Genomic DNA, 24,838 nt, shown 5'->3' with positions numbered 1-24,838 from the left:
CCCGTCAGGATTAAGGTCATATTTGAGGCTGACGCAGCCAACAGGATGCACCAACGTCTTACCTCCACAACGGAAGTTTTGTGTCCTTTTCTTCAGTCGTCCTTCCGTCCTTTCTTTCCTCAATTGCTTTCTTGAATCAAGTCGATTGATCATCCGCTCCGTCTGTACTGTTTTTCCTACTGTTATATAAGTGGCTTCGTACACGTTTCCATGGGAGTTTGAGCCCTCCATTTCTGATTGCAGATGATCTCGCGATGCTTCAAATCTGGCAATTCAAGAACAGGCGGAACCAGGTGTTCGCCAATGGTGTTATCTTAATCGCTCTGGTTTTCGGTTTCTATTTCATGTAAGTCCTTTTCCACAGATCATGGCAGAGTGTATATACTGAACTCGTAATGCAGAGCCTGGCAGACCCTTCGATTGCCAGATATAGAAGACGCGACACATACAGAAACAGAAAATATAGGCGCCTTCTTTCCAGCGGTGGAATTGCCCTCACCTAAGCCGCCAAAGCCAGACATACCGCGACCCAGTCCACCCAATCCCCAAAGCCCGCCTCAGTTGGCACCGACTCCATTACCACCCACTCCCGAAGCTCCTGCACCGTCTTCGACGGCATCTACGACAGCTTCTTCTACAACCCCATCGTTAGCTTCTTCTTCGACAGCTCCTCCGAACCCGTACGACCGCACAAAGGTTGCCTTTCTTGTTGAAACACGCCCGCTCCCTCACCTCCCAGCCCTCTTCGCACATATGATATCTGTGATCCCAGCGGAATGGACTTTCAGGTTCATGGGCGGACCCTCGGCGCTAGAATTCATGCGGGCGAATCCTATGCTTTCACGATACGAAAAAGCTGGCAAGTTGGAATTTCTTGACGTGCCTGCGAATTATTCTCTCAAGGACCGTGATACCATTTCTCAGATGTTCACAGACCATCATCTGTATTCCAACATCCTAGCCCCCGCCGAACATCTTCTTGTGTTTCAACCTGACAGCATATTCTGTGCAGGTGCTCCTACGACATTAAACGACTATCTAGAATATGATTGGATTGGTGCACCATGGTCGCCAACTGCTCAATTTGGGGGAAATGGCGGATTGTCATTGCGAAAAGTTTCAAAAATAGTTCAGATCTTGGAAAAGAAGAAGCGTGAGAATACGGGTATGCCTTTCGAGGACGAATGGTTGAGCAGAGAATTGAATTCGCTTCCTGGGGCTAAGATGGCAACTGCGGATATTAGTAAGACCTTCAGTGTAGAAAGTGTGTGGGATGAGACACCGCTAGGGTATCATATCGGCTGGATGGGCGTTCATCACCCGCAGGTATGTTTCGCTCCATGAATCTCGAGCAATCTCTGATTTTTGGTAACTACTGACACTCTTTCCATTAGATTTGGGACAATAAAGATCAAGTCGACCATATCCTCAAATACTGTCCCGAAGTCAAGATAATTTTAGGCATGAAACTCGATAACGATAAACCGCAGGCGATACAAGAAATAGCGCAAGCTGAAAAAGAAGAGGAGGAGAAATCAGCTGCATCAAACGCACGGCCGGAGGTACCTAAGGAAAAGAAGTAGATACAGAAAGAGTAAGCGTATGGCGTAAGAGAACAAGACTAGAGTTCTAGAGTTCTAGAGTTTGAAAGATACCCCTTGGTGTGAATATTATTTGGCGTTTGCAACGGGTTGCGGTTGTGTCTAGATGGGAAATGAAAACTTAATAGAAATAGGTACGTCCACGCCTAGTAATTGACAATCGTTTCATTGTCCTCTTCAGAATTTGAAATACTGTACATTTACATTGTAACGAGACTGTTTCTGTTTTTGTATATTGTGGTCAATAGCTTCGCGAATTCATTGCACACAAAGCTGATCCTCACTTAAGTTCTGAAGGTTTCTCATGATGCAGGTAACATGATGAGGTAGCGAAATGTACACAACAAATTATTTAACTGAGGAAGGTATGAAGACATATCCACCAATGACCAATCCCGATCCTAAATGAGCTTACTTCAACCAGGAAGCCCAAGTGAGTAATGTTGAATACTTCACTTTCGACTTTCCACAACTGCCAGCTTTCCTACTATTTCATGATCCCAGGATTCCATGATCCTCATCATTACCAACATTCACCAACACCATTGTTGTCCCGACCGAAAGATTTGGCCCACTAAAACCACGGTTAACATTTGTCTCTTAATCACGACGAATAACAGGATGTCCTTACATCGTCTATAACAACCCATCCAGCAATGCGGTCCCCACAGCCAAGGTCAACCAAATCCCACGTATCACTGAGCTCACCCTCAGAGCATGACTGAGCGTGGCTTGCGTAGTTACAGAAATACCACTGCGCGGTTTGCACCTTTGTGAAAATCACGGTTATTCCTCCTGCCTGATTGCCGGAATTACACCAATCAGCAAGCATGAGGTACGCAGCATACGACTCATCGAGGTTAATCTGTCGGTTTGTTGCGCAGCCAATTTTGGGATTAGGCAGCGAGCGAGTTTTTAGGGCGGTGGTGTCGACGTGACGTTTGTTGGCGATGGTGTCCGCAGTGACGTTGGCAACGAGGACGATGTCTGAGAAGGTGCCGTCGTCGAATTTGGTCACGCTGTAGAGGCCGTCGGAGAGTTCAGCGATTTCTTCGGCTGTTGGGGGACTGGATTGGGCAAAGGCCATGGTCACAATTGAGGCCAGGGCCGCGATGGCGAGGTGAGAGAATTGCATGATTTTAATAAAGTTTGGAGTGTGGTGAGGGCTCGGTGGTGTTGAAGTGACAAGGACGGAGATGATGATGCTGGTGATGGTCTTCACTTTGAGGAAGCGTCGTCCTCTTTATACTCAACCTCTTCGACTTCACCGTCTCATCTCTCTCCACGAGCGGCCGACAGTCCATCTTCTCCCAGCCAACATGTCATTACCCCTCGCCAGTCCAATCCCGCGCTCATGTCATCAACACCGCGGCAAAACCATGTCGTGGCTGGCAAATGAAGCCATTCCAACACTCGTCTGACCTATTCAAGACTCTGTCTCTCAGAAATCACTGCCGTATGTTTCCCCGAACCGTTGCCAACGTTCTTTGTCATTCGCAAGCGAGATTCGTAAGGTGGATACATGCAAATACACATGTTGCGGTGAGAGTGGCAAGGTCACGATACTTTATTGTAAGCAGAGACTTCTAGGGCCGAAGTCTTTGTAAGGAGGTCATGTATCTTGAGGTGGCTCGCCTCCTTCCGAAAATCGGTCTCCACAAGCGTTTGATTTGATCAACGAGAGAGATACCATTTGAATCCTTAGATTCAGGGGAACTTTGTTATATAGATTAGCCCAGTCAGCCCAGTCAGACCTCGACAACTGCCACTACTTGAGGAAGTGTCTCCAAGACTTGTTCGAAGCACCAGACAGGAAACGGTCTTGGTTAGTTGTTGCATAGGAGGTTGACTTGCAACATCCATCCTAGCAAAATTTGGCTCAAGCCTCTCCTGTAGAAACATTCTTACATGGCTATCTTCTCTAAACTGTACGTCAAACATTCGAAAACGAAGGTCTCGTGTCTCTCCCGCTCCGTTGTCTCACTACAGCCCAATCTCTCCACAAATCGTTTTAAGCTTATTCTGAGCCCTATGCCCCACATCCAGGTACCAAACTTCTTGATCCTTGGTCTCGTACGATACTCTCCGCTAAGAAAAGAGTTTGCACTTTTGCATTTGGTCGCCAAGGGAGCTCACGTCAGACGAAACTTCCGTGGCTGGATTTAATTGGTATGTTTACGGTGGTGTGGGAATGGGAGAGTTGAGTAGAAGATGTTTGCGCGGGATATGCTGTGCAGGTTGAAAGAGTTGTGGAATTTTTGGTTTTGCTGAAAAGGTGATTTGTGATTCTTGACTTGAAGGAAGGAGCCAGAATTAGGCTGAAGTAGGGTTAGATGACGGCTTCGATGTTTTAGATTAAGCTCGGTAAGTGCTCACAAAGTCTATTAGTGTTTCATTTACTGACTATCATAAAATGTTTACATAATAACTTTTTATTCCGTTTTCGTTGGCGAGACTTGGTCTATTTATTGTCATGCCACACTATCAGAAATCACTGAGAAGCAAGTATATTGTATTCGATATCCAACTTCGAAGAAGTACTATTTCGAGAGAAAGAAACATTACCAACAATCTCGACCACTAATTTTGATGGAGTCAGAGCTGTCTAACCTCTGCCTACTGCAATTTCTTTACAGCGAATTGATCAATGTTGAATTGTTCAAATGCACCACCATCCAGCCACAAGAAATCACCAGCCGCACTCAGCAATCCCAGAAGTGTCTCTTCCATAAGACTTCTGCCACTATATCCAATCGTCAGTATTGCATCTTTTTCAAACCACCGTAAACTTACATCATTAATGTAAACCCAAGCAGCATTTAAAGAACCACAAGCAGCGTCCATGAGTGCATGCGCATCGTCAGTCTCCCAGGTATGGCAAGGGCCAGTTCCAGTGCCATAGTAGCACATATATGCTTGTGCAGACTTATTTTTGACCCAAACTGAGGTGCGAGGATTCAAGTAATTGCCCCTTTCGCACCAATCATTCAACCCATTGCGTGCTCCTCGGAGATCATTCGCGTTGAGTGAGCGGGATACACAATTTGTCTCGGGATTGGGCAGGGCCTGGGTTTTGGCTGGCGCTACGATGTCCACGGATGAGCCTGCGAGGCTCTCTGTAGTGCCGAGGGAAATGATGTCGGAAAAGGTGCCGTTGTTATACTTGGTGATACTGTAGATTCCATCAGGGAGGTTGTCGATCTCATCTGTAGTTGGAGCTGTCGGACGGGTGAAGGCCAAAGTGATGAAAGAAACCAAGGCGGCTACGCTGAGGTTACGGAAATGCATGATTGGGATAAGATGTTCTTCAGGTTTTATTCAATATATAGAGAATATGATGATGTTAGAGACGATCATTGAACGAAACACGCATGCTTTATACATGAGCTCGTCGACGTTACCACTCCAATTCTGCCAGCAGTTAAACAGACAAACACCCATATTCTAGTATCACCCACGTATCTAATTTGACTCCAGTAGTGGAAGTGATTTATATGAATTGATGCCGTTGCCCATCGCCAATCAATTCGATATTGCCTCCAATCAATACTAATCAAAATTAGGTCTAAGTTCTAACTCAATATTTATTTCCCTCGGGACATGATAATGTTTGAAGAGACAAAACCACCTAATGATTGGTATCAATCCTCTTATCCACAAGCAAGTAGATGTTAAGTGCTATCCCAGTCTCGCGGCTACGCCTCAAGAGGAAGAAATCACCTGATGACTTCTTCGACCCCACCTCAGATACACCGAATGCGAACGCTCCAATTGGCCACAATATCGTATATGCGTTCATCCAAGCAATCAAAGTACTATAATGCTGGCATTGTTCAAAACATCATTGCTGGCTTCAGATATTACAAGGCTGTAAGTAATTTAGGTAATAGCAGAGGGGTTTCGCTACGAGTGTCGGTTTAGTCGTTGATGAGCACATTCCCATGATTGTGGCAGGCATTTTCTTCAGATACGTTATACTCAACTGTCTCTGAGAAAGTAATGTTTCTATGGAAAGACAGAAATGTACCTTCACTGAATGTTTGATTCCAGATAACTCAAGCCAAAGTCTTCAAAGGCAATGCCACAGTTTCATTTCACACCTTCATTAACGATTGCTAAGCGACGTTCAGATCTATCAAGATGGCTTGAAGGAATTCCATCCACTAGTGTCTCCTGATATTCGGGTATCGAAAGCTTGTACGGTCTTGCCCTTCAGAGCTTCATCTGAAAAACTTCTTCGAAGCCTCGCAATCCTAAAGCAACATTCTCCTCGATTCTCGTACGATCTTCGGTATTTAGCCTAAATTAAGAATACTATAACTTGTATCGCCCATGACGAATTTGGTAGAATGCTGTTGTGGACTTGTAATACAAGACGATGTTACGGCCGGGAGCTGAGGGAAAGGGACAGATAAATAAGCGAGAATCGAGGCCACGTGATAAGGGGAGGGAAGGAAAGGCGTTCTACCAAAGAGTATGGGAAGAAAAGATCGATGAGATTCAATAGTGTATATTATAGTCTCAAGATCATATTTTGGAAGAGATACATTAGGCAATGCAACCTTTTCTGTATAATCTTGCCTTTAGTAGCAATTCTGGCTCTGCATATCACCAAATTCTCGCTTAATGGAACGGGTCATGACTTCCAGGTTAACAACTCCAGATGGTTCAATGTAAAGATTTGTGCTAGAACGAGATATAAAGATGTTGAATGAAGGTCAATTTAGCTGAAAGTGTATGATGTTCATGAATTCCTTGCTCATTTAACTTCCTAAAAAACATATAGTTTTGAGAAATTCCAATTATATGTTAAAGTAAGTGATAACCGAATCTTGTTCACACTCCAGATGGTTCAGATCCTTTTCTTGCTTATCGTTCTTTCAGGGGGGTGAGAATTTCCAGATTCTCCAAGACTTTCTGCTAAATAAAGAAATGATCAAGAAAACAAGTCATAAAGCAAGACCAGGAAGGCTGGCATCAGACGTTGTGGTTGGTGAATTTGATTCGCCAAGTTTCTACAACTGCCAGCCTTATCTTATGATGCTTATCTTGTGGTGAGCTCATGTGTTGTTCAAAAATGTGAATGTACAACCAGAATTATAGCTACATCGACCCTTAGTGGGTGTTTGACTGGAGTCCAACACCTCCATATAAAATATGCATAATATTCATTATAGTATCTCCAAATTCTATCAAACTAAGATCTTCGAGGTAATTAGAACCAGAGTTGGATATCCAACGCTCAAACAGTTGAATGTCAGAGGATGGGGTCTTACAATAATCCGAATTATCTACCATGGGTATCCCCATCTCGTCAACCATCACGGCAGGCAACACCCGTTCTTGAGTAAGTTCAACTTCTTTAACCGCTCTTCGTCATAACTTAATATTCCTGAAGGAAAGATGTAAAGCCAATGGTCACACTTCTCGCCGGCCCTGCCAATAATCATCCTATGGTATTTAAAGTGCACAAAGACGTACTGCTTCGATTTCCATTCTTCCAAATCGCGCTACGAAAACACGGATATCTCGAGGCTGGCGAAGAGAAGATACACTTCGTGGAAAAAATCCCAGATTTATTCCATAAAGTTGTACAATTCATGTACGAAGGCGAATTTTATCCACGAATTATGACGAAGAAAGAGATCAAGACGGAATATATAGAAAGCAAAGCTGCTTTCCTTGAGATTCCAATGAAGGTGGTCCGGGACGTGTTTAACCCTGCGCCCGAGATATTCACTGCTGCTCTGGCTAGCAGCGTGACATGCGGAGCTCATCTTACCACTATGGAGACTCTGGTGGTCGTAAGAGAACTTATACAACTCATGTGCCTGGCGCACAAATACGAAATACCCACGCTTTCCGAAAAATGCCTGGAAAAATTAAGGCTTTGCCCCTTTGGTACAAGGGAAGTGGCTGCGCTTCTCGAGTATGTTGTAACACAAGTCCAGGACACGCAAGCATCAGCCAACATCTACAACTTCCTTTATCAGCAAGTTGGTATGCACCGCTTAAGACTCGACACATATCCTAACTTTCAAGAACTTTACCAAAACGCGGCCATTTATAGCTCGATCATTAATCTCATTTTAGCAAAAGGCCAGGAGATGGCAGTAGAGTTCATTCGCACTTGCGTAGCTGCGGGGCTTCCAGTTGCACAGTGTATTAGCGAGGTCCGGGTTATTGATAATCTCAATAAATACGGAGCAGATGATACATTTGTCAGTAAATTCGGATCTGCTAAGAAGGGGGAAATGTTTATTGGAATGGACTCAAAGGTTGTGGTGGATAACAGGGGCTTGATAATAGTTAATAACCAAAGGCAGGCACCCGGTATGGTTTTTCCTTCTGATTCATTCCACGTGTTGCAGAAGGTTAAACCAGCCGCTCCAGGGAAATGATGGGCGATGTGGGTCTAAATTACCTACTGGGTCATGATTAGCAGGCTTTGAATATCATGGGGAGGTTTTAGAATAAGACTTTAGATTTCTAGCTGCGATTGTAAGAATTGATGCATGCACTTCATAAGAATGACCTAGTGCGCTGTGAAAAGGTTGAACGTTCGCTGAGAATTTAAAACCACTTATTCTGAAACAATACATTTCTCATCCAGGAAAAAACGATTCAGCAGCTCGCGAAGTACTTCTCTTGGAGTACTTCGCTATATGACGTAGGTGAAGTGTTTCACTCAACATCTCCTCTATTAAAATGAATTCCAGGTGGAAAATAATTCAGTTGCCTACCTCACACTGAAGCTTTGATCAACAATATTAAGTGAGGTCACTTGGATGTTACCTATGTAACAAAAAGCTGTTGAATCTATCATGAATTGTGGTTTCTTATAAAAAGAACAGTTTTTTGTGTTACCATAATTCAGATGTTTAACAAATTTAACCGTGAACTTTAGTTTACCGGTTCACATAAAGCCTGACTGGTATATCTATGACCAGTAGTGCTGGAATGTAAACAAAAGAAATAATCTTTCCTTGTTCATACTCAATCTGTTACAGACTTACACATTTGGCGCAAATTCTTTTACGAAAATGGATAGTCCTTCTGAAGAAATTGCTGACAGTGCTGACAGTGCTGTCAGTGCTACCAATCCGAGGCAAGTAGTCTTCCCATTGGTACATTTCGTAATCCAGCTGACATCAAGCATAGCCCATACAAGTCCAAGATAATCACGATTTCAGTTGGACCCGAGCCTGCAGAAGTTTTCCATATTCATTATGCAATTTTTGAAGGACAGACTTACTTTGAAGCTGCCTTTCAAGACAACGCTTTCGCCGAAGGCTCTTCTTGCAGTCTTCGACTCGAGAAGGAGGACCCAATTATTTTCGCGGGTTTGTTCAATACCTCTACGAAGGGGATTTCTTCCCTTTCAAGAGTACCGCTTCCGACATCCTCAAAACGCCACTTTGGTTGGAGAAGGTCGAAGATGGAAGTCTCACCCAATATACGGTGCATCACCGGGATGCCATGCGAAGCGGAGTCTTTACCACGACCGAAGAGACTCACAAAATCTTTCAAATGCTGCTGAACTATCTATGCTTTGCAGATAGGTATTGCGCAACCAATTTCTTTGAAGCAGCGTTTGAGATGTTGAGGCTCTTTCCAATTGGACCGAAGGAAGTCGTCCTGATGGTACAAACCCTGCGGACCGAAATCCCAGCTCATTACGAAAAGATCAAGAAGTTCCTGAATAAGCAAGTGATCTGTCATGCTTCTCGCTTGAAGGAAACTCCTGAGTTTACAACGTTGATTGAGGCCGAAGCTTCTGAAGCAGTACAAGAATTTGTTCGCATTCTTGCAGGGGCAGCGAGAAAGCCCGCCGACAATCAGAAGATGGAGTATGATTTCAGATACCCGGTCAAATCGGTGTTTGTAATCTGCATCAAGAACGTCGATCCACAGTCTCCTACTAGTAAAAAGTTCGCTGTGGATTCGCACAAACTTGATCTTGGGGTCGCGAAACACGGAGATCTGTGGTACCCGGTTTGCTACAACCCGAGAAACATCACCAAAGATAGCAAATATTTTATCGCAGCAAAGGTATATGCTCCTGTGGAGGGTTATATGCAGGTTTGCGCGTTCCCCAAGGATAATTTCATGCTGGCTGGCGAAGGACCGTGGTCATACTTCGATCACTTGGGATGAAGACATTAGTGGCATCAAAGAGGATGTGAGTTTTTAAAAGAACCACAATCAGAGAGAAGGATATTTGGCAGGACTGGCATATCGTACAAAAATTCAATCCTGTATTGACCGCGAGAACATATCTTTCTATGAACAGTGTAACTTGAGAGAATCGAAAATCTTGACGAATACCAGCTTATTGTTTTTACACTAACCTGAAGACCAGGGCAGCTAGATAATGCGAATCTGGTTTTGCATAGAACATTGTTTTGGGAGAAGAAGTGTCAATATTTGATGGTTTAGGAAATGATAGCAATAACGTCATGTGACTAGTCACCTGATGTTTTCAGGCGAGTACGCAATACGTCTTGGTTCGGACATTTCGTACGATTACGACCGTACAAAACGACGTCGCTATCATGAACGCCACCGTACAACGAGCAACTTGAAGCAACCCATGACTCGGGCATGGTTGGAACGAGAATAAGGTTTCCATTTCGTTATTATTGAGCATGTCTCGTTGTATTATGGAACGATGCAGCTTAGCATGACCCCTTACTGCAGAGTACATATCCAAATGCTCAAATTGAGGAACTTCATCAGTCGGGGCCGGCATTTTGGAACATCCCGGATCATCTCTAGGGGACGCAGGACCCTGCATAACAAGGATTATGACCACCATTGCGGCACTGTGGCAGGGCCGAGTCCATTCTGGGTCATGGTTCCTTCCTTCCACCGCCTCACCACATCTACCAAACTTGGAAGCATCCATTCCAAGGTTCAGCTCTTCTGTGGCTAGTGAGAATTGCGCGGCATCGATAAGTTCGCGGACGTGCGTGTCAAGTGCTCGCTACGTCCGTGCCTTTGAGGAAATCCCCTAGGCTCCAGATCAGATCCTTGGCCCTATCTATGATCCCCTCCTTTCGTCTTTCATTATTTTGTCACTCTTCTATATACGCTCTAGAACGTTGATAGACTCTTATTCTCAAGGAGCATGTTGTCTTGAGAAATTTGACATACTCAGGGCAAGCTCCAGAGCTGGAAGACTATCGAGAGCGTCAGGTAAGACCAGTCGCTCACTCTTCGGATTTGCACTCTTTCTATAAGGGTAACCCAGGTCAGTGACATTCTTCTTGTTTTGGAATTGCACGAGCAGCACGCGAAGTCTTTTGCTGATTATATGCCTCTAGTTTTGACCTTTATCCAAAAGCCATCATTTGAGCCGCTACAATGCACGATCCCTACTTCCCACCTCTCCCCGCGCTTCAACGGCTCGTTACACCATTGTGCAACGCTCTACACCTCTACACATTACCCCTCCATATCCACGAGATCCTTTCGGTGTTTGTTATCTACCATGTTATATTCGAATATGTGGCTCCTCCCTTATCCGGCTATTTCCTTACGAAACAATATACTGGCTTATCTCGGGAAAGCAAGCTGAGATGGAATATGCACTGCGTGTCAATGGTCCAAAGTGTCACCATTTGCGTACTTGCCCTCTGGGTGACAGCCGTTGATGAGGAGAGGAGAACTATGAACCACGAGGAGCGAATGTGGGGTTATACCGGCGCCGCTGGAATGGTTCAAGCACTCGCGACAGGTTATTTCCTCTTCGACCTCGCGGTTATGGTTCGATATCTGGACGTCTTTGGCGTTGGAATGTTGACACACGCCTCGAGTTGTTTGGTAACATACACGCTTGGATTTGTAAGTTTCAATGCCCTCCAGATTTACCATTTGGAAGACATCTCTACGTGCTAATTTACGATAGCGTCCGGTTTTCAATTATTACGGTTGTGTTTTTATGCTTTATGAGCTTTCTACCCCGTTCTTGAATTTCCATTGGTTCTTTGACAAATTGAATATGACTGGCTCAAAAGCCCAGTTATACAACGGAATTGCTCTTATCACAGTCTTTTTCAGTTGCCGCCTCGTTTGGGGTGCGTATTCCTCCTTCAATATCTATCGAGATACATGGAATGCATTGTACTTCGATCCATATACAACGAAGCTCAGCACCAACACGGATATGATGCGCTTCGGAAGTGATCATGCATTACCTGCGTGGCTCCTGATCATCTACATGGGTGGTCATATTACTTTGCAGTTACTTAACGTATTTTGGCTGGGAAAGATGATCGCTGCAATAAGAAAGCGTTTCACTCCGGAAGCCAAAGCAGCAAAAGCTAACGGAGTTACGTCCAATGGAGCAATCTCCAAAAAGAAGCAACTCAACGGAAGAGCTACCTCGAATGGAGTAGCAAAGAAACTTTCTTGAGAAATCACTTACAAAAAATTATGTCCTTGATATTTACGCAATATCCTATTAGATTTTTAGATCGTTTCCTGAGACCAATAAATATAGAGAAGTCTACTTTTTGCTTCTTAATTTTTCTGTGGAGTATATCATAAACAATCTTTTCGTAATGTTCGTAGTTTTACGAGGCTAGACACTGACAATTGATTTCGGATTCGCACGAGGAATGCGAGATCTCGTAAAGCTCGTACGAAATACCCTGCTCAGCCACAACGACAGTATCTCCACTTTCCCCGTCACGATAGCCCGCAAAGCTTTGATTTGGACAGGGGCTGTTTCTAAAAAGGGGATCTTGACCAGCTTGGCGGTATTCCCTAAGTTAAGACATGATTGATGTTTGGATCAGAACAATAAAAGTTTCAAAAAGAATACGAGTTGTGTATTCCTCGAACAGATAATGGATTTATCAAGAAGGAATTCTAAGAGCTCAAATCTTTGATCTGTATAGATTGACTTTTCTTGAATGGAAGGAACCTTCGTTACAAGTACGATTGAGAACGGCCTATATCCCTTGCAAAACTTATTGTTCATCCACGGTATAATTCCTCTATCATTGAGAAACAATTGTATGATTATTAATATATATAGAATGCATTTTGATACCTCGTTTTCGAATTTTACCATTGCGAAAAAAACCGGGGCATAAAATTGCCAAGCGATATTTGATCTTCTTGGGGTCCCACCTCTGCTATCTCTCAACATCCACGACTTCTGACCCTCCAACGCTTATGGGTCTGGAGCTCGGAGGTCAGGACGTTTCTTGAAGCGTTCCGTTCGAACACAAGCGCGCCATTATCTTCACTCTCTTCCCCTCGTTCTCACATGTCAATCTTTCATCCTTCATCTTTAAATCGCGTCGTGATCCCCCCTTTTCCAGCCAAATTTCGGATGTCACTCCTTTAAGCATACCCGAAATCTCACACAGTTGCCAACATGCAACAATCACCTCTCACATCTGATTTCCATCCATCAGAACGACCACGAGAGCGTAAAAGCTCTCGAAGGCGCAATGGCAAGAAAAAAGCCGAGCCGAAACCTGTACAGCGTCGAGCAAGAAGCAACACGGAGATAGTGAAAGACACCGCAAACCAGATCCGACTCTACGCCTGGCACGAACTCGAATCTTGGCAGCAAGACAATGAATTCCTTCATTCTGGCTATCGTAAGGCCACTTATTCATATCGGCAATCGTTGGCTTCTCTATCTTACATACACAACCAAACTGCCAACATCTACTCCCATATCATTGGAGCAACATTATTTATTTGTTTCGGATTTTTTGTCTACCTGGAATTAGTTCCACGGTACCAAACTGCAGATGTTGCTGACCTTTGTATATTCGCTGCCTTTGGTCTCGGCGCTATGCTATGTTTTGGACTGAGCGCTTTTTTCCATACCGTCGGAAATCACTCTGAGGGTGTTTACCATAGTTGGCTGTTACTCGATCTTTATGGCATCCTGGGGTTGATATGTGGAACTGTTTATTCCGGTGTGTTTTATGGATTTTACTGCGAGGGAAATGTCTGGATTTGGTACTCTATTGAGGTAGGTCACGTTTTTTGCACTACGCATAAGCTGACGAAGTAATTCGGGAATATGATTACTCACACGTTTTCAGATAACGTTAATAACCGTCATCGGCGGTCTCATCTGCACAATTCCTCGTTTTCGCGCACCTAAATACAGAGTCATCCGCGCGGTCGTCTTCGGGATCATCTTTTTCTCAGGAGCGGTACCGATGACCCATGCTGTGCAGACATTCGGTCGTGAGCAGGCGTCAAAACAGATGGGATGGTGGTGGTTGATATTCGAAGCCTGTCTTTACATTACAGGAGCTACGCTTTATGCTGTAAGTCCCGCCGCAATTGACGAGCTGCAATCGTGATGCTGACGAACATGAAGTTTCGTTTTCCAGAGCGTATAAAACCAGGAGGTTTCGATATTTGGGGGAATTCCCACCAATTATTTCATATATTTGCAGTTTTTGGGGCCCTCATACACCTTGTGGGTATGATTCAGGCGTTTGATTATAATCATAATCCGGCAACTAGACGATGTTAATACATAGATTCTTCTATTGTTCACGGCCTTTGTGGAAATTAACTGTACCGCTTGAATAGAATAAGAAATATATAGATAATAGACGTAAATACGAAGCGATCTAGATTTGCGTTTCAAGCGTACTCTTCAGTATGGACTTACGAAAAAGACTCGCCAGAACAGTTTGGAGAAACAAACTGATCCTGCCATGCTTACGGATAGAACCGATGCCGCCGAGAAAAAAAGGTTTAAAAAGCTCAAAGAGCTTGTCACTCAATGTAAGTATTTTCCTTATACATTCTAAAGTTACATACTTGTAATCCTTGTTTCTGCAAAAGAACACATTTGCGAAGCAATTATAATCACCAGGTGACGACGAGTTCTAAAGATTGAGAGGCTTCCACCTTCTGGAATAAATATTGATAGACTCGCTTACCTTCCTCACGAAGTCTTTCTCTCATTGACGCTGCTGGCAGAAAACTCAGGTTAGTGGCAGCGGTTGCGAAGTGGGTATACTGGAATACCTTCGCTCCTTCAACAACGATGAAGCAAGCGAACAACTGACACAAGTATGAAGCCAAGATTTTTCTTTTTAAAGAATAACAGGAAAGAGCATCAAGCATCTGCAATCATTTCCCCTAGCTCTGACGATCCAAATAGAGTTCCTACTGGCGCGCATCTCAGTCCTCGGCTAAATTGAGACGACATGCGTTAATTGAGGGGTACAAAACCCCGAGCGAGGGATATACTAATATTTCTTGCAGAAAACTTTGAGCTAATAAACTCTAGCTTTCTGTACGAAGTTCGGTTATCGTCTAGAAGATCCGATCCGCTATATTATTCTTCCTATTATCCACGCCGCCAACGTGGAAAGACCCATTGCTCTCCGGACAACTGTAGTCTCCGGCAATATTGAGGAGAACAAACTCATAGTCGTTGAAGAGCACTTCGTATGATCTCATTGATCGCCGTGCATGAGATGTATTTATCCTAGGCGAAATAGTCCCCTCATTTCAAGATGTCTTTGAACAGTTTAGTCCTCATTGTGCTCGCTTACCTAGAGAGACCGCCATACATAAAACCAGCCATTTCCATAATCATGAAGTTGACAACTGACTATCCGATCCAAATTCAAACTCAGCAACCATGGTCCGGCTATCAAATTCCATAACTGCAGCTCTGCTTGCGGTCACAACCTTTGCCCAGCGTCTACCGACTCCACCCACTCCACCCAGTCCTCCAAGCCCGCCTAGTCCACCCAGCGCCCTTCCCAGCACTTTCGAATGGGTATCCACAGGCCCTCTAGTCGGTCCAAAGAATGACGGCCGCGGCATCGACGGCATCAAAGATCCCTCCGTCGTCCTCATAGACGGCAAATACCACGTCTTCGCCAGCACAGCAAGTGAGAAAGACGGCTACAACCTTGTCTACTTCAGTTTCACCGATTTCAACAAAGCAAACGCATCCACCTTCTACTATCTAGACCAGAGCCCCATCGGAACGGGCTACCGTGCTGCTCCTGAGGTCTTCTACTTCACTCCTCATAAGCTCTGGTATCTCATCTATCAGAACGGCAATGCCGCGTATTCTACAAATAAGAACATCAGCGATCCTGCTGGCTGGAGCGCTCCAAGCAATTTTTACAACGGAACGCCAGCTATCGTCACGGCGAATATCGGCGATGGATATTGGGTTGACATGTGGGTAATTTGCGACGAGGCCGAATGCCACCTCTTCTCCTCCGACGACAATGGCCACCTCTTCCGCTCATCGACTTCACTTGCGAAATTCCCACAAGGCATGAGTGATCCCGTGATCCACTTGTCTGCGCCTAAATATGATCTGTACGAAGCATCTCTTATGTATAAAGTTGGGCCCAAGAAATACCTCCTGATCGTCGAATGTATTGGTAAAGCCGGGTTTCGATATTTTCGATCTTGGACGTCGGAAAGTATTGCAGGAATGGCGACTCCGCTTGCTGCCACGGAAGAGAACCCGTTCGCTGGGCTGACTGATGTTACCTTCAACGGACCTGTGTGGTCGAAGGATATCAGTCACGGAGAGGTGATCCGGACTCAAGTTGACCAGACTTTGTCGATCGATCCGTCTAATATGCGCTTTTTGTATCAGGGCAAAGAGTGAGTAATCGTGTTGAACCCTCTATCCTATACCCGTTTCTTCTCATGACTTGTTGCATGTTTGTGCTCCTAGAGGGTATATACACTACCAACCTACCTCATCGATTTTTATTTTTCTTGTTTAACAAATTACTGACTCGTGACTGTGTAGTCCATCCGCGAATACCACCTACAACGGACTCCCCTGGAAGTTAGCGTTAATTACACAGTCAAAAGTACCAACTGGCTGTGGTCCAAAGCCGCTGTAATCAGTTCAGCAAAGTTCCTCAACAGTCGACTGGGAAAAGCCGCACCAGACTTGAAGATGACGAGCGACAAACCGCGCAGACATTCTGACTGCGACTATCAATTTTCTACTTTCGCCCCCGAGTAGCGTAGCAAGCAAGAAGATAATTTTGAGGAATAAAATTCTGCCCTCGTTTAAGAAACTTGCCAGATTTGGTCTTACATTCCTAACAAAGATGACTTATTCATAAGGAAATCACACTTTTTGTTGTCTTTCCCTGTAACCCATTAGGATACCTACGACTTTCAACCACGTCGGATTTAGATAAGGTCGATATTATATTCTGTCCAACGACCGACTTTACCAAACTCTGCAGTATATTGATACAGTTCTTCCTTCGCCTCCGCAGATTTGATAAGTTTGTTGAAGTCGTGGCACGCTTGCACGCCCTCGATCCTCATGTGACCGACTCTTTGATAACGGGCACTATGCGAGCGCCTTGCTACGCTTAGACGTTTTGCAGGTATTGTGGATGATAGCTTCGTCTCATCCTGTAATGAGCCTGATAGATCCTCTGTTGAAGAAGCTGCTGTAAACACTGGAGTTGCGTACTGTGGACCTTCTTCTGGTTCATCCGCCGAATCGTCCGCTATATCGGTTGCTTCTATCACTTTTTGTTGTTTGCTTCGGATTTTCCGATTTGTACCTCTCTTAATCCATCTTTCTTCTGCTTCGTCCGTAGGCTTAGCATAAACCCGTTCAGCGTTGGTGTCCGTAGTTGCTCCTCCTTGCTTCATTGAATTTCCAGGATTTCTTTCTTTTTCTTCTGTGTCGCCTACCGGAGCTTTTACCATATCAACTGGTCTTAGTACTAAAGCGTCAATGTAGCACTGTTGTCCATAATACCGGATTACCGGCATTATGCAAAAGCGCTCAAGTATTTCACAGCTGTAATCCATGTTTACCCAGCAATCAACAGACTTGCCTGCTAGAGTGAAGTTCGATTTCTCGTACATTCCTTTGATGTCAATGTTTGTGTAAATGAGGGACGCCGCTCCAAGATTGAGACTCGCAGACAAAGCCCCTCCAAATGGGTCGCGACCGTCAAGTTTGACCTCAACATCGCGCTTTTTCACATATAGGTGCGACATACTCAACCTTGGTCTTGTTGGAAGCATAGCTTCATTGTCTGTCGAGGCCCATGACCAGCTCGGCGCTCTCCACGGATGTGGCCGCTCGTCGCCTTTCAGTGTCCTTTTGTCAGCCATATGCCAGCAAAGTTGACTTTCGAAGTCTTTTTTCCAGATACCGACAATATAGGAGCTGCCGGTTTCCCTTCCAATGCACTGCGCTATACCAGAAATAGCTACAAGTTTATCAGTCTTAAATGTGAGTTGACATCTAGAGTACTCTTCGACTATCCTTTCCCACGATGATCTTTTGATTTGGGGCTTAGCCGATCGAGACTCCTTGCTGATTCTTTCTGGTAGACCAGAGGGAAATGTCTCGCATGCTGTATAGACGCCACACATCCAAAACAGCTCTTTCGTGGTGAAGAAAAGTGTCCTAGGTGCAAGCAGCCATTCCTGTAGAACCCATCCGCGCTTCATGAGAGGCATGTTGGTCAGCCTAATATCGTATATATGCTGCGGTACACATAAGTAGTTAGTGCTAATTCCATTATTATCGCCCACACTGATGCGGCATTCCCACGTCTCGTCGCGCTCAAAGAAACATCCGATGGTACCGTCCACAGCTCCCGACGCCGCAATATTTACGAAGGAGCCCTGGTAGATATTGCACATCTCTGCTGATTCAACCTGCCAATCCCTTGCATCATCTTGCCGTATACAAAGCGAATCGATCCATATATATTGCAAGCCAAAACTTAGTGCGACATTGATAGCATCCTGGAATGTTTTCGAGAGGTGGTCCCATGGTATACCCTCTAGGAAGGTGCCGAAAGTACCAGTAGTTAACTTCAATGTTTTGGCACTACCCCAACAGTGACTGAGTGTCGCGTATTGGTAAGGAACTTCTGAGGTTAGATGTAATTTCACTTTGCCTGGCTGAATGTGGAGGAGGCGATGAGGGGCCATTCTCCTTGGTTTCTGATAACACTTATGGCTTCGAGTACAGTCTTCAAGCCAGTGCTTAGAACATGGTAGGCCATCTTCAGTGCTTATAAATTTAATTCTTTTCTCATTATTTAAATCTGCATATTTGGGTTATTAGCCGTCCATTCATCTTGAGAGAGAGCTTACCCTTTTTTCGAGAAGGAAATAGCAGAACCGAAAATTGGGAGCTTGGAAAAGAAATTTCGTCAGGAACTTTCTCAGCATCTATGTGAAACTCAAGCACCAAGCGCCACGGCTGATCTTTCTCATTCGAGCTATGTTTGACAGTGATATCCGATGTGATCAATGCATCGTCTGCCAGAGCATTGGCCTGAATCGCGCGATGTTCGGAGAGCGCGTCTGAATCTTTATCATCTAGAAACTGCGCACACAGAGAGCAACCCGCTTTTGCTGACCTTTCCAAGGCGAAGATGTTGTTGCAATGAGAAAATTTCGCTTGACGCCCTCGAATTACTTTTGCCCACTTTTTAATCACATTTTTGCAATATGAACAAAGCTCCCCGCCTCTTCTCTCGCTAGGTGTGGTGTCTGTGCTGCGAGGACTTGGCTCACTAACAAATATATTTTCTGTGTCGAGTCCAACATGATACCTTCCACGAGCTCTGGGCTCCGGTGTTGACACTAGGACAAGGACTCCTTTGACCAAGAGCCTCGAGAACTGAACGAGCAAAGTGACGAGCCACTTTGCATATTCCCACATTTCAGAATACTGTCACGCAGGCCCATCGACGGCGCTTGACTGTCGAGGAATGGAGCGAAAACATTAGGCAGCTCATGTTCGTTATACCTCGTAATCAATGTTTGCACAGCTCCAGGGCTGAGTCCTACCTTAATAAGCCATGGAGACCCACCCACTGCCAACCTTATGTTGACCGTAGAAAGGGGTAAAAGTGGAGAGCGACTGAAGCTGAAATGTCACATGAAATGTAACACGTGATCCATTTCTCACTTAATTAGTACCACTCGATCACAACGACCAAAGCACGAATTGAAGCCAACACGCATTCTGGAATTCTTATGCCGCCTCAGAGGCTGATGCGTGTACATATAAAACTGAAGCCTACCTACCTGCCTGTAAACTATCCTAGGAATTGCCAATAAGATTATGCACTTAATTTAGCTTAATTGGTATCAGCTTCTACTATAATAGCTCTCATGAATCCTATCTCCTGCCTCTCAAACCGACTTGTAGTGCCGTTCCTTACGTAAATTATAGTACTTGGCCTCCAAGTAATGACACGTGCGACATATCGACCAAACTACCTGTCCAAAATCACAATTCAACCTTACGCACTCGAGGATCGAGGCATGCTTAACGCAATATGGAGACGGCTAACTTCAAACGGAGGCAACACTAACTTTGTAGGCGACGGATACTCAGTTGATGAAAAGCATTCAACTGCGAACAGGTTGAGGTTTTCAGTAAATGAGTAGCAGTCCTATAAACATCGGCAGGGGGTCATGTTGAAGTGGGCGAGCAATCTATACTTAGATAGGAGATTACTCAACAAAACTGGGGTCAATTTTGTGACAGCCGTTCGCCCTCAGCCACTCTAGTAGAAGCCTTTTCTCTAAAGTCCTTCGCATTAAGCCAGAGTATCAGTCTACGTACGTAGAAACACCAACCTTGCTATAAAATCCACCCCGGAACCAGCTGCTCGTCTGACAAACAGTACATTCATTACCTCGGAATTATTGTTTTCATGAGCTGGTCAGCTGTCGCACCTCGGATAATTTGTTCGTACCTTAACATATAACGTAGTTGACTTTATAGGGACCTCTGTATTTTTATGATAAATTCCATGTACGACCTTGAGGGCAGAAGTATATTTGCAGGGCTTCCAGTGAAATGGGTCAGTCAACTAGTACCACTGCAGGCGGTGACGCAAATAAATTCGCCCTGAATAGTGGCTGAGGAGAATCTAACCTCGCCATTTGATCAGAGCCAGGAATGTCGCTACTAGGAAGTTCTAAGAAGCGGCCGTTACGGATCCAATCGAATATAATGTCGTCGTCTAGTATACTTTTGCACTTCTTATGTTCTTCGGGGCTCATATCCTTGCGCCGAGTAAGGATGAGCTCCTCGATGCTACCTTTGAGTACCAGGGTCTCTACGTAGACAGGCTTGCTTTGGCCAATACGATGTGCTCGCTTGACCGCCTGTGCTTCGATTTGGGGATTCAGGATCGGGTTGATAAAGTATACTCGGGATGCTGAACTCAGATCCAGTCCAAACGCGGCCTGCGAAACATCCATGATCAAGACTTTGCATTCGGGGTCTGCGTTGAATTCGACAATATGGTCGGCTCGCTGTTTGATTTTCAGGGTTTTGGCGAAGAATAAATGTTTGATACCTAGCAGTTCCAAAGCTTCGCCGATATAATAGGCAACGTTGTTGGATTCATAGAAAATCAATACCTTCTCCGTTGTTTGGCTGTGAGCGAGAATTCGATCCATCAGGTAGGATAATTTTGCCGACCCAGTAGAAACCAATTTCGCTGAAGTCTTGAAATCGGAGCACTCAATCGCATTATTTAATATGTTCAACTTCTCCGCGTCAGACAGATGACCCGCACCACTAGGCCCAGGTTTGGAGCTTGAGGACTTCTTTGGTGTTGGGCTATTCGTATGGCTCTCGCGCAACGTAGCAGTTGACGGTGATCTGATGGCCGCCGCGACATTTGGCGTCCTCCGTGATGTTCGAAGTCTTTTGTTTGAGTCGTTTCCAGCAGTCACACTACCTGCCAATGAATGTGTGGCAGAATCTTTGTTTCTGTTTGGCATAGATGGTGTAGCGTCACGGTACATGCGGCGTCTGTTGTTGCGGCCTTCTTCCAAGACTCTCTTGGTGAAGCTCTCTGTAGCCGTTTTGCTGACATAGGTGCTAGCAACCTTTCGGAGTGCTAGTATCGAGGAGGCACCTATTAGCGTAGGAGATGCGTGCCCGTTATCCAGAGCCCAGATTTCTTTGGCTTCCGTTGAGAGATTATTTTCCATATACATTGGCATCTCGTGAAAGACACTTTTGGCCTCAGAAATGCGGTTCCGTAAGATGATTTTCCCGACAGTAATTGAAGTTTCGAGTAACTTTCTATCAGAATCGCTCACAGCGACCTCACCTTTTTCTAAGAATCCTTTAAACGTATTCAAAGAGCTGGTGATATCTGAGTGAGTATACCCTGACCAGAAGAATGAAGCCTGGCGCAGATTGGAGACAAGACTCTGTAGTGCCTTTACTTGACTAGCATGGAACAAATAATCAACGTCCTTCCGCTCCGAGGTCACAGCGTTGCCGACAATCATCATGGCGAATGTATTCAATGACATTATGTCTTGCATAGAACCATCAAGGTAGACAACTTTCTGATATAATGGAGGCAGGGCAACGTCCTTCTGAACATCTTCCGGGCGATGACGGATAATCATGCTTTCCAATGTGGCTCTTAGACAATCCAAATTGCCATGGCTTTTTGAACCATGACGAGGTTGCATAACATGGTATACCCACGACGCTGTATCTTTGTCCTCTGGCCTATTAGCCCAGGGACGTGCCTTCAAATATGATATAGCGATATTCCCCAGCTTCTCGAGATCCTTGCGCTCCTGTCGGTTGAATAAGTCCTCCATCTCTGCAGCGCTCTTTGCGACGTGCTTGTTGCTCATAGTAGTCTTATTTGGACTGGGTGTGCCAGAATGGGACTCAGCAGCTTCCAGGGGCCGAGATGAATCTATTTCTACACCATAAAGCCCTTGAGTAGGAGTACCTGAAACAATCCATCGAGCATCAAGTCGCAAATCATCGACCACTGACAATGTCTCTGTTCGTTTCTTCGTTGAAGCATTTCCGAATGCATGGCCTTCGTCTGTGATGAGCCTTTTAAAGTGGAGGTCTTTTAGAGGGGAGCGATACACATCCTCCTCGTTGAAACAAGTACATGCGCGATCCCGTGTGGCGCCAATGTAAGGGCACCTGCATAGTTTTGTGGTGCTTCCCACATACCGGCCATGTTCATCAAAACCATCTTTGGACTCCTGCTTAAAGCGTTCCTTAGTAAACAAAATAATGTCATAATTGGCAAGAATTTTAGCATCAGGTAGCGTGTCGCTGGAAGATTGCATTACAAGAACATTCAGCTCTCCATCAGAAACATGCTTATTGATCTCCTTCTGCCATTGCTGTATTAAATTCGACGGAACAACCACCAAAGTCGCCGTCGATAGCCAAACCTTTCGTGCAGGGCTTGATATTGCATTGCGATGACTTTTTGACAAACGAGCCGGAGGTAAGGTGTAATAGCCAGCTCCCTCTCTAAGTAGTTCTTTCCACCGAGATGAATCATAACCTTCAGCCTCGTCGGCGGCGAAATAGTTTTTCCAAGGAGTTCCACTTCGCCCAATCGTATGAGCACACATTTCCGTGAGTGAGCCTGTCTTCTTACGAACTGGGATAGTCCCAAGTGAATGCACTGCAGGAATATGAGAGGACAAATCGCGGGTCGCCAGAATCAGTGATAGACAAATCAAGGTTTTCCCCAAACCCATAGTCTCCGCACATATTCCTCCTTGCGCAGTCTCGTAGGTTCTGGGTTCTACAAGGCAGGAGCTAGCACTAACATCACAATACCAGGTGGCACCCGCCTGGTCTTTGAGGTGCTTCAGCCTTGGATCGATCATTCTTGTAGGCTGTGCCTCGCGTTGAAGCATCAAAGCGGCAGAACGACACTGGTACTTGTACATCACGGTGTTCAAACCGCGAACATCATTATTCAGAAGGTCTTGCATGGCACTTCTGGCGTATGGATCTGATACTGCTTCGGGGTCGGGATTCGGTGACGGTAAGGTGTTAAAAAGCTGGAATAAAGACGGATCCTCGTGGGTCTTGCCATCGTCGAGCTCTGAGTTAATGTGGGCCACTGGTATCCTCTCATCCCATGAACCATTCCAAGTATGTGGCGAAAGATCTAGTTGGGAAAGCAAAAGTTTCATACACTTTCGTAGTGTCGCACTTTGCCTTGAGATGATAGCTCTTCCAACATCATCAGGTAAGATATAAACACGCACTTGGCCATGACTTGGGCCTTGCGTCTTAAACTCCATTCGAATCCATCCTTCAATATGCAAATTATAGTACGGCTGCAGGGATGGTGAACTGAAAAGCTGCTCTTGAAAATCTTCCTGTAAGAAGTGCTGAGCTTGACTGTACCCTCCTCTATGTGGAGAGAGAGCCGCCCAAGACACACAGGACTCCCAAGCCTGAACCTCAATTGGGGTAACACTTCTCAAGAGACGCAGACTACCAGCGGGTATGTAAATTTTTATGTCAGGCGCAACGCCCTTGAGCGACGGTTTAGTTTTGGAATCTGGAGATGAGGTAAAGCTGGACCTAAAAGGCAGCAGCGAACTGGGTGGGTGGTGTTGCTCATTTGCCTGAGGAGGGGCAGGTGTCTAATTTGCAGCCAACATGTTAGCACACGAACCTCTAAAAATGAATTTGCAACATGAGCATGCCGGTTACAAGAGCTATGCAACTGTGGTCCGTTGTTCAACAGCCATGCAGTTAGTGTCTCGGGCGCTCGAGGAGGAAGCTAACCTCGAATCCAGTCTCTTTATGCTGCGTGGCACTCAGTTTTTGCTTTTTCGACGCAGGCCCCCGTATAAGATCCATCATGTAATCCATCTTCAATGACGACGTAGGTATGAAAGGTGAAGTGTGTATTGCTGTTGTAGAATAGCTTGCCGGCCTATTAGGCAGTCGCAAGAGGTAGAAGCGTCAGCATCAACGGCAAGGAAGAAGCGCCCGATTTCTGTTCTTGGCCCATGAAGGTGTCGCAGCTTAGGGGAACAATCGAAAGGGTCTCAAACGATGTGAGAATTCCTCCGATGACACGAGTTTCAATGTGAGATACATCGTCTAAAAAGTATGGATGGAAGTCAGTGTTCCTGAAGGGACGGAATTACGCCGCACACTTTCGGCGCGTCATGACGGGCCCGACAGGGGCACGTTTAAAATGCAATTGTGCAGAAAAAGCCACTCTCTAATTCGACAACTTCATTTGATGCCAATATAATGATCTGGCAGTACTTGAAACCTGCCGAGGCATTTGCTTGAACGCTTCGGATTCCAAGTTGCCAACATAATGCTCAGGCACTTTCATAACCAGGCTCGAGGCAAGTGGTGCTACAATGTAACTCGGGCCATATTATGTTCATATATCGTGCCTATCACTATCATTACAATA

General features: G+C 45.1%; 10 protein-coding genes across 10 annotated transcripts; 6 read left to right on the top strand and 4 right to left on the bottom strand.

Annotated features, from left to right (window-relative positions):
- Window positions 1-254: 254 nt before the first annotated feature.
- On the top strand, window positions 255-1,583 carry GLAREA_02073 (uncharacterized protein; the record flags this gene model as incomplete). Its single annotated transcript, XM_008089289.1, has 3 exons — window positions 255-346; window positions 402-1,326; window positions 1,395-1,583. 3 exons carry the CDS (start codon window positions 255-257, stop codon window positions 1,581-1,583), a joined length of 1,206 nt encoding a protein of 401 aa, XP_008087480.1.
- Window positions 1,584-2,124: 541 nt separating this feature from the next.
- GLAREA_02072 (uncharacterized protein) lies at window positions 2,125-2,688 on the bottom strand (the record flags this gene model as incomplete). Its single annotated transcript, XM_008089288.1, has 2 exons — window positions 2,125-2,175; window positions 2,233-2,688. The coding sequence occupies 2 exons, from the start codon at window positions 2,686-2,688 to the stop codon at window positions 2,125-2,127; spliced, it is 507 nt and encodes a 168-aa protein (XP_008087479.1).
- A 1,602-nt stretch (window positions 2,689-4,290) lies between these two features.
- On the bottom strand, window positions 4,291-4,889 carry GLAREA_02071 (uncharacterized protein; the record flags this gene model as incomplete). The annotated part of the gene is made up of 2 exons (XM_008089287.1): window positions 4,291-4,344; window positions 4,395-4,889. The coding sequence occupies 2 exons, from the start codon at window positions 4,887-4,889 to the stop codon at window positions 4,291-4,293; spliced, it is 549 nt and encodes a 182-aa protein (XP_008087478.1).
- A 2,126-nt stretch (window positions 4,890-7,015) lies between these two features.
- GLAREA_02070 (POZ) lies at window positions 7,016-8,002 on the top strand (the record flags this gene model as incomplete). Its single annotated transcript, XM_008089286.1, has 1 exon — window positions 7,016-8,002. The coding sequence occupies one exon, from the start codon at window positions 7,016-7,018 to the stop codon at window positions 8,000-8,002; it is 987 nt and encodes a 328-aa protein (XP_008087477.1).
- Window positions 8,003-9,080: 1,078 nt separating this feature from the next.
- On the top strand, window positions 9,081-9,758 carry GLAREA_02069 (uncharacterized protein; the record flags this gene model as incomplete). Its single annotated transcript, XM_008089285.1, has 1 exon — window positions 9,081-9,758. One exon carries the CDS (start codon window positions 9,081-9,083, stop codon window positions 9,756-9,758), a length of 678 nt encoding a protein of 225 aa, XP_008087476.1.
- Window positions 9,759-10,967: 1,209 nt separating this feature from the next.
- On the top strand, window positions 10,968-12,018 carry GLAREA_02068 (uncharacterized protein; the record flags this gene model as incomplete). Its single annotated transcript, XM_008089284.1, has 2 exons — window positions 10,968-11,447; window positions 11,512-12,018. 2 exons carry the CDS (start codon window positions 10,968-10,970, stop codon window positions 12,016-12,018), a joined length of 987 nt encoding a protein of 328 aa, XP_008087475.1.
- A 972-nt stretch (window positions 12,019-12,990) lies between these two features.
- GLAREA_02067 (uncharacterized protein) lies at window positions 12,991-15,053 on the top strand (the record flags this gene model as incomplete). The annotated part of the gene is made up of 5 exons (XM_008089283.1): window positions 12,991-13,602; window positions 13,676-13,906; window positions 13,960-14,065; window positions 14,223-14,375; window positions 14,887-15,053. The coding sequence occupies 5 exons, from the start codon at window positions 12,991-12,993 to the stop codon at window positions 15,051-15,053; spliced, it is 1,269 nt and encodes a 422-aa protein (XP_008087474.1).
- A 190-nt stretch (window positions 15,054-15,243) lies between these two features.
- Window positions 15,244-16,239, top strand: GLAREA_02066 (Arabinanase/levansucrase/invertase; the record flags this gene model as incomplete). The annotated part of the gene is made up of 1 exon (XM_008089282.1): window positions 15,244-16,239. The coding sequence occupies one exon, from the start codon at window positions 15,244-15,246 to the stop codon at window positions 16,237-16,239; it is 996 nt and encodes a 331-aa protein (XP_008087473.1).
- Window positions 16,240-16,781: 542 nt separating this feature from the next.
- Window positions 16,782-19,299, bottom strand: GLAREA_02065 (uncharacterized protein; the record flags this gene model as incomplete). Its single annotated transcript, XM_008089281.1, has 2 exons — window positions 16,782-18,676; window positions 18,726-19,299. The coding sequence occupies 2 exons, from the start codon at window positions 19,297-19,299 to the stop codon at window positions 16,782-16,784; spliced, it is 2,469 nt and encodes an 822-aa protein (XP_008087472.1).
- A 1,154-nt stretch (window positions 19,300-20,453) lies between these two features.
- Window positions 20,454-24,276, bottom strand: GLAREA_02064 (P-loop containing nucleoside triphosphate hydrolase; the record flags this gene model as incomplete). The annotated part of the gene is made up of 2 exons (XM_008089280.1): window positions 20,454-24,044; window positions 24,190-24,276. 2 exons carry the CDS (start codon window positions 24,274-24,276, stop codon window positions 20,454-20,456), a joined length of 3,678 nt encoding a protein of 1,225 aa, XP_008087471.1.
- Between the last annotated feature and the right edge of the window lie 562 nt (window positions 24,277-24,838).

This window comes from Glarea lozoyensis (genome assembly GCF_000409485.1).
Source record: "Glarea lozoyensis ATCC 20868 chromosome Unknown GLAREA7, whole genome shotgun sequence".
NCBI lineage: Eukaryota > Fungi > Ascomycota > Leotiomycetes > Helotiales > Helotiaceae > Glarea > Glarea lozoyensis.
This window is presented reverse-complemented; position numbering and strand designations above follow the sequence as displayed.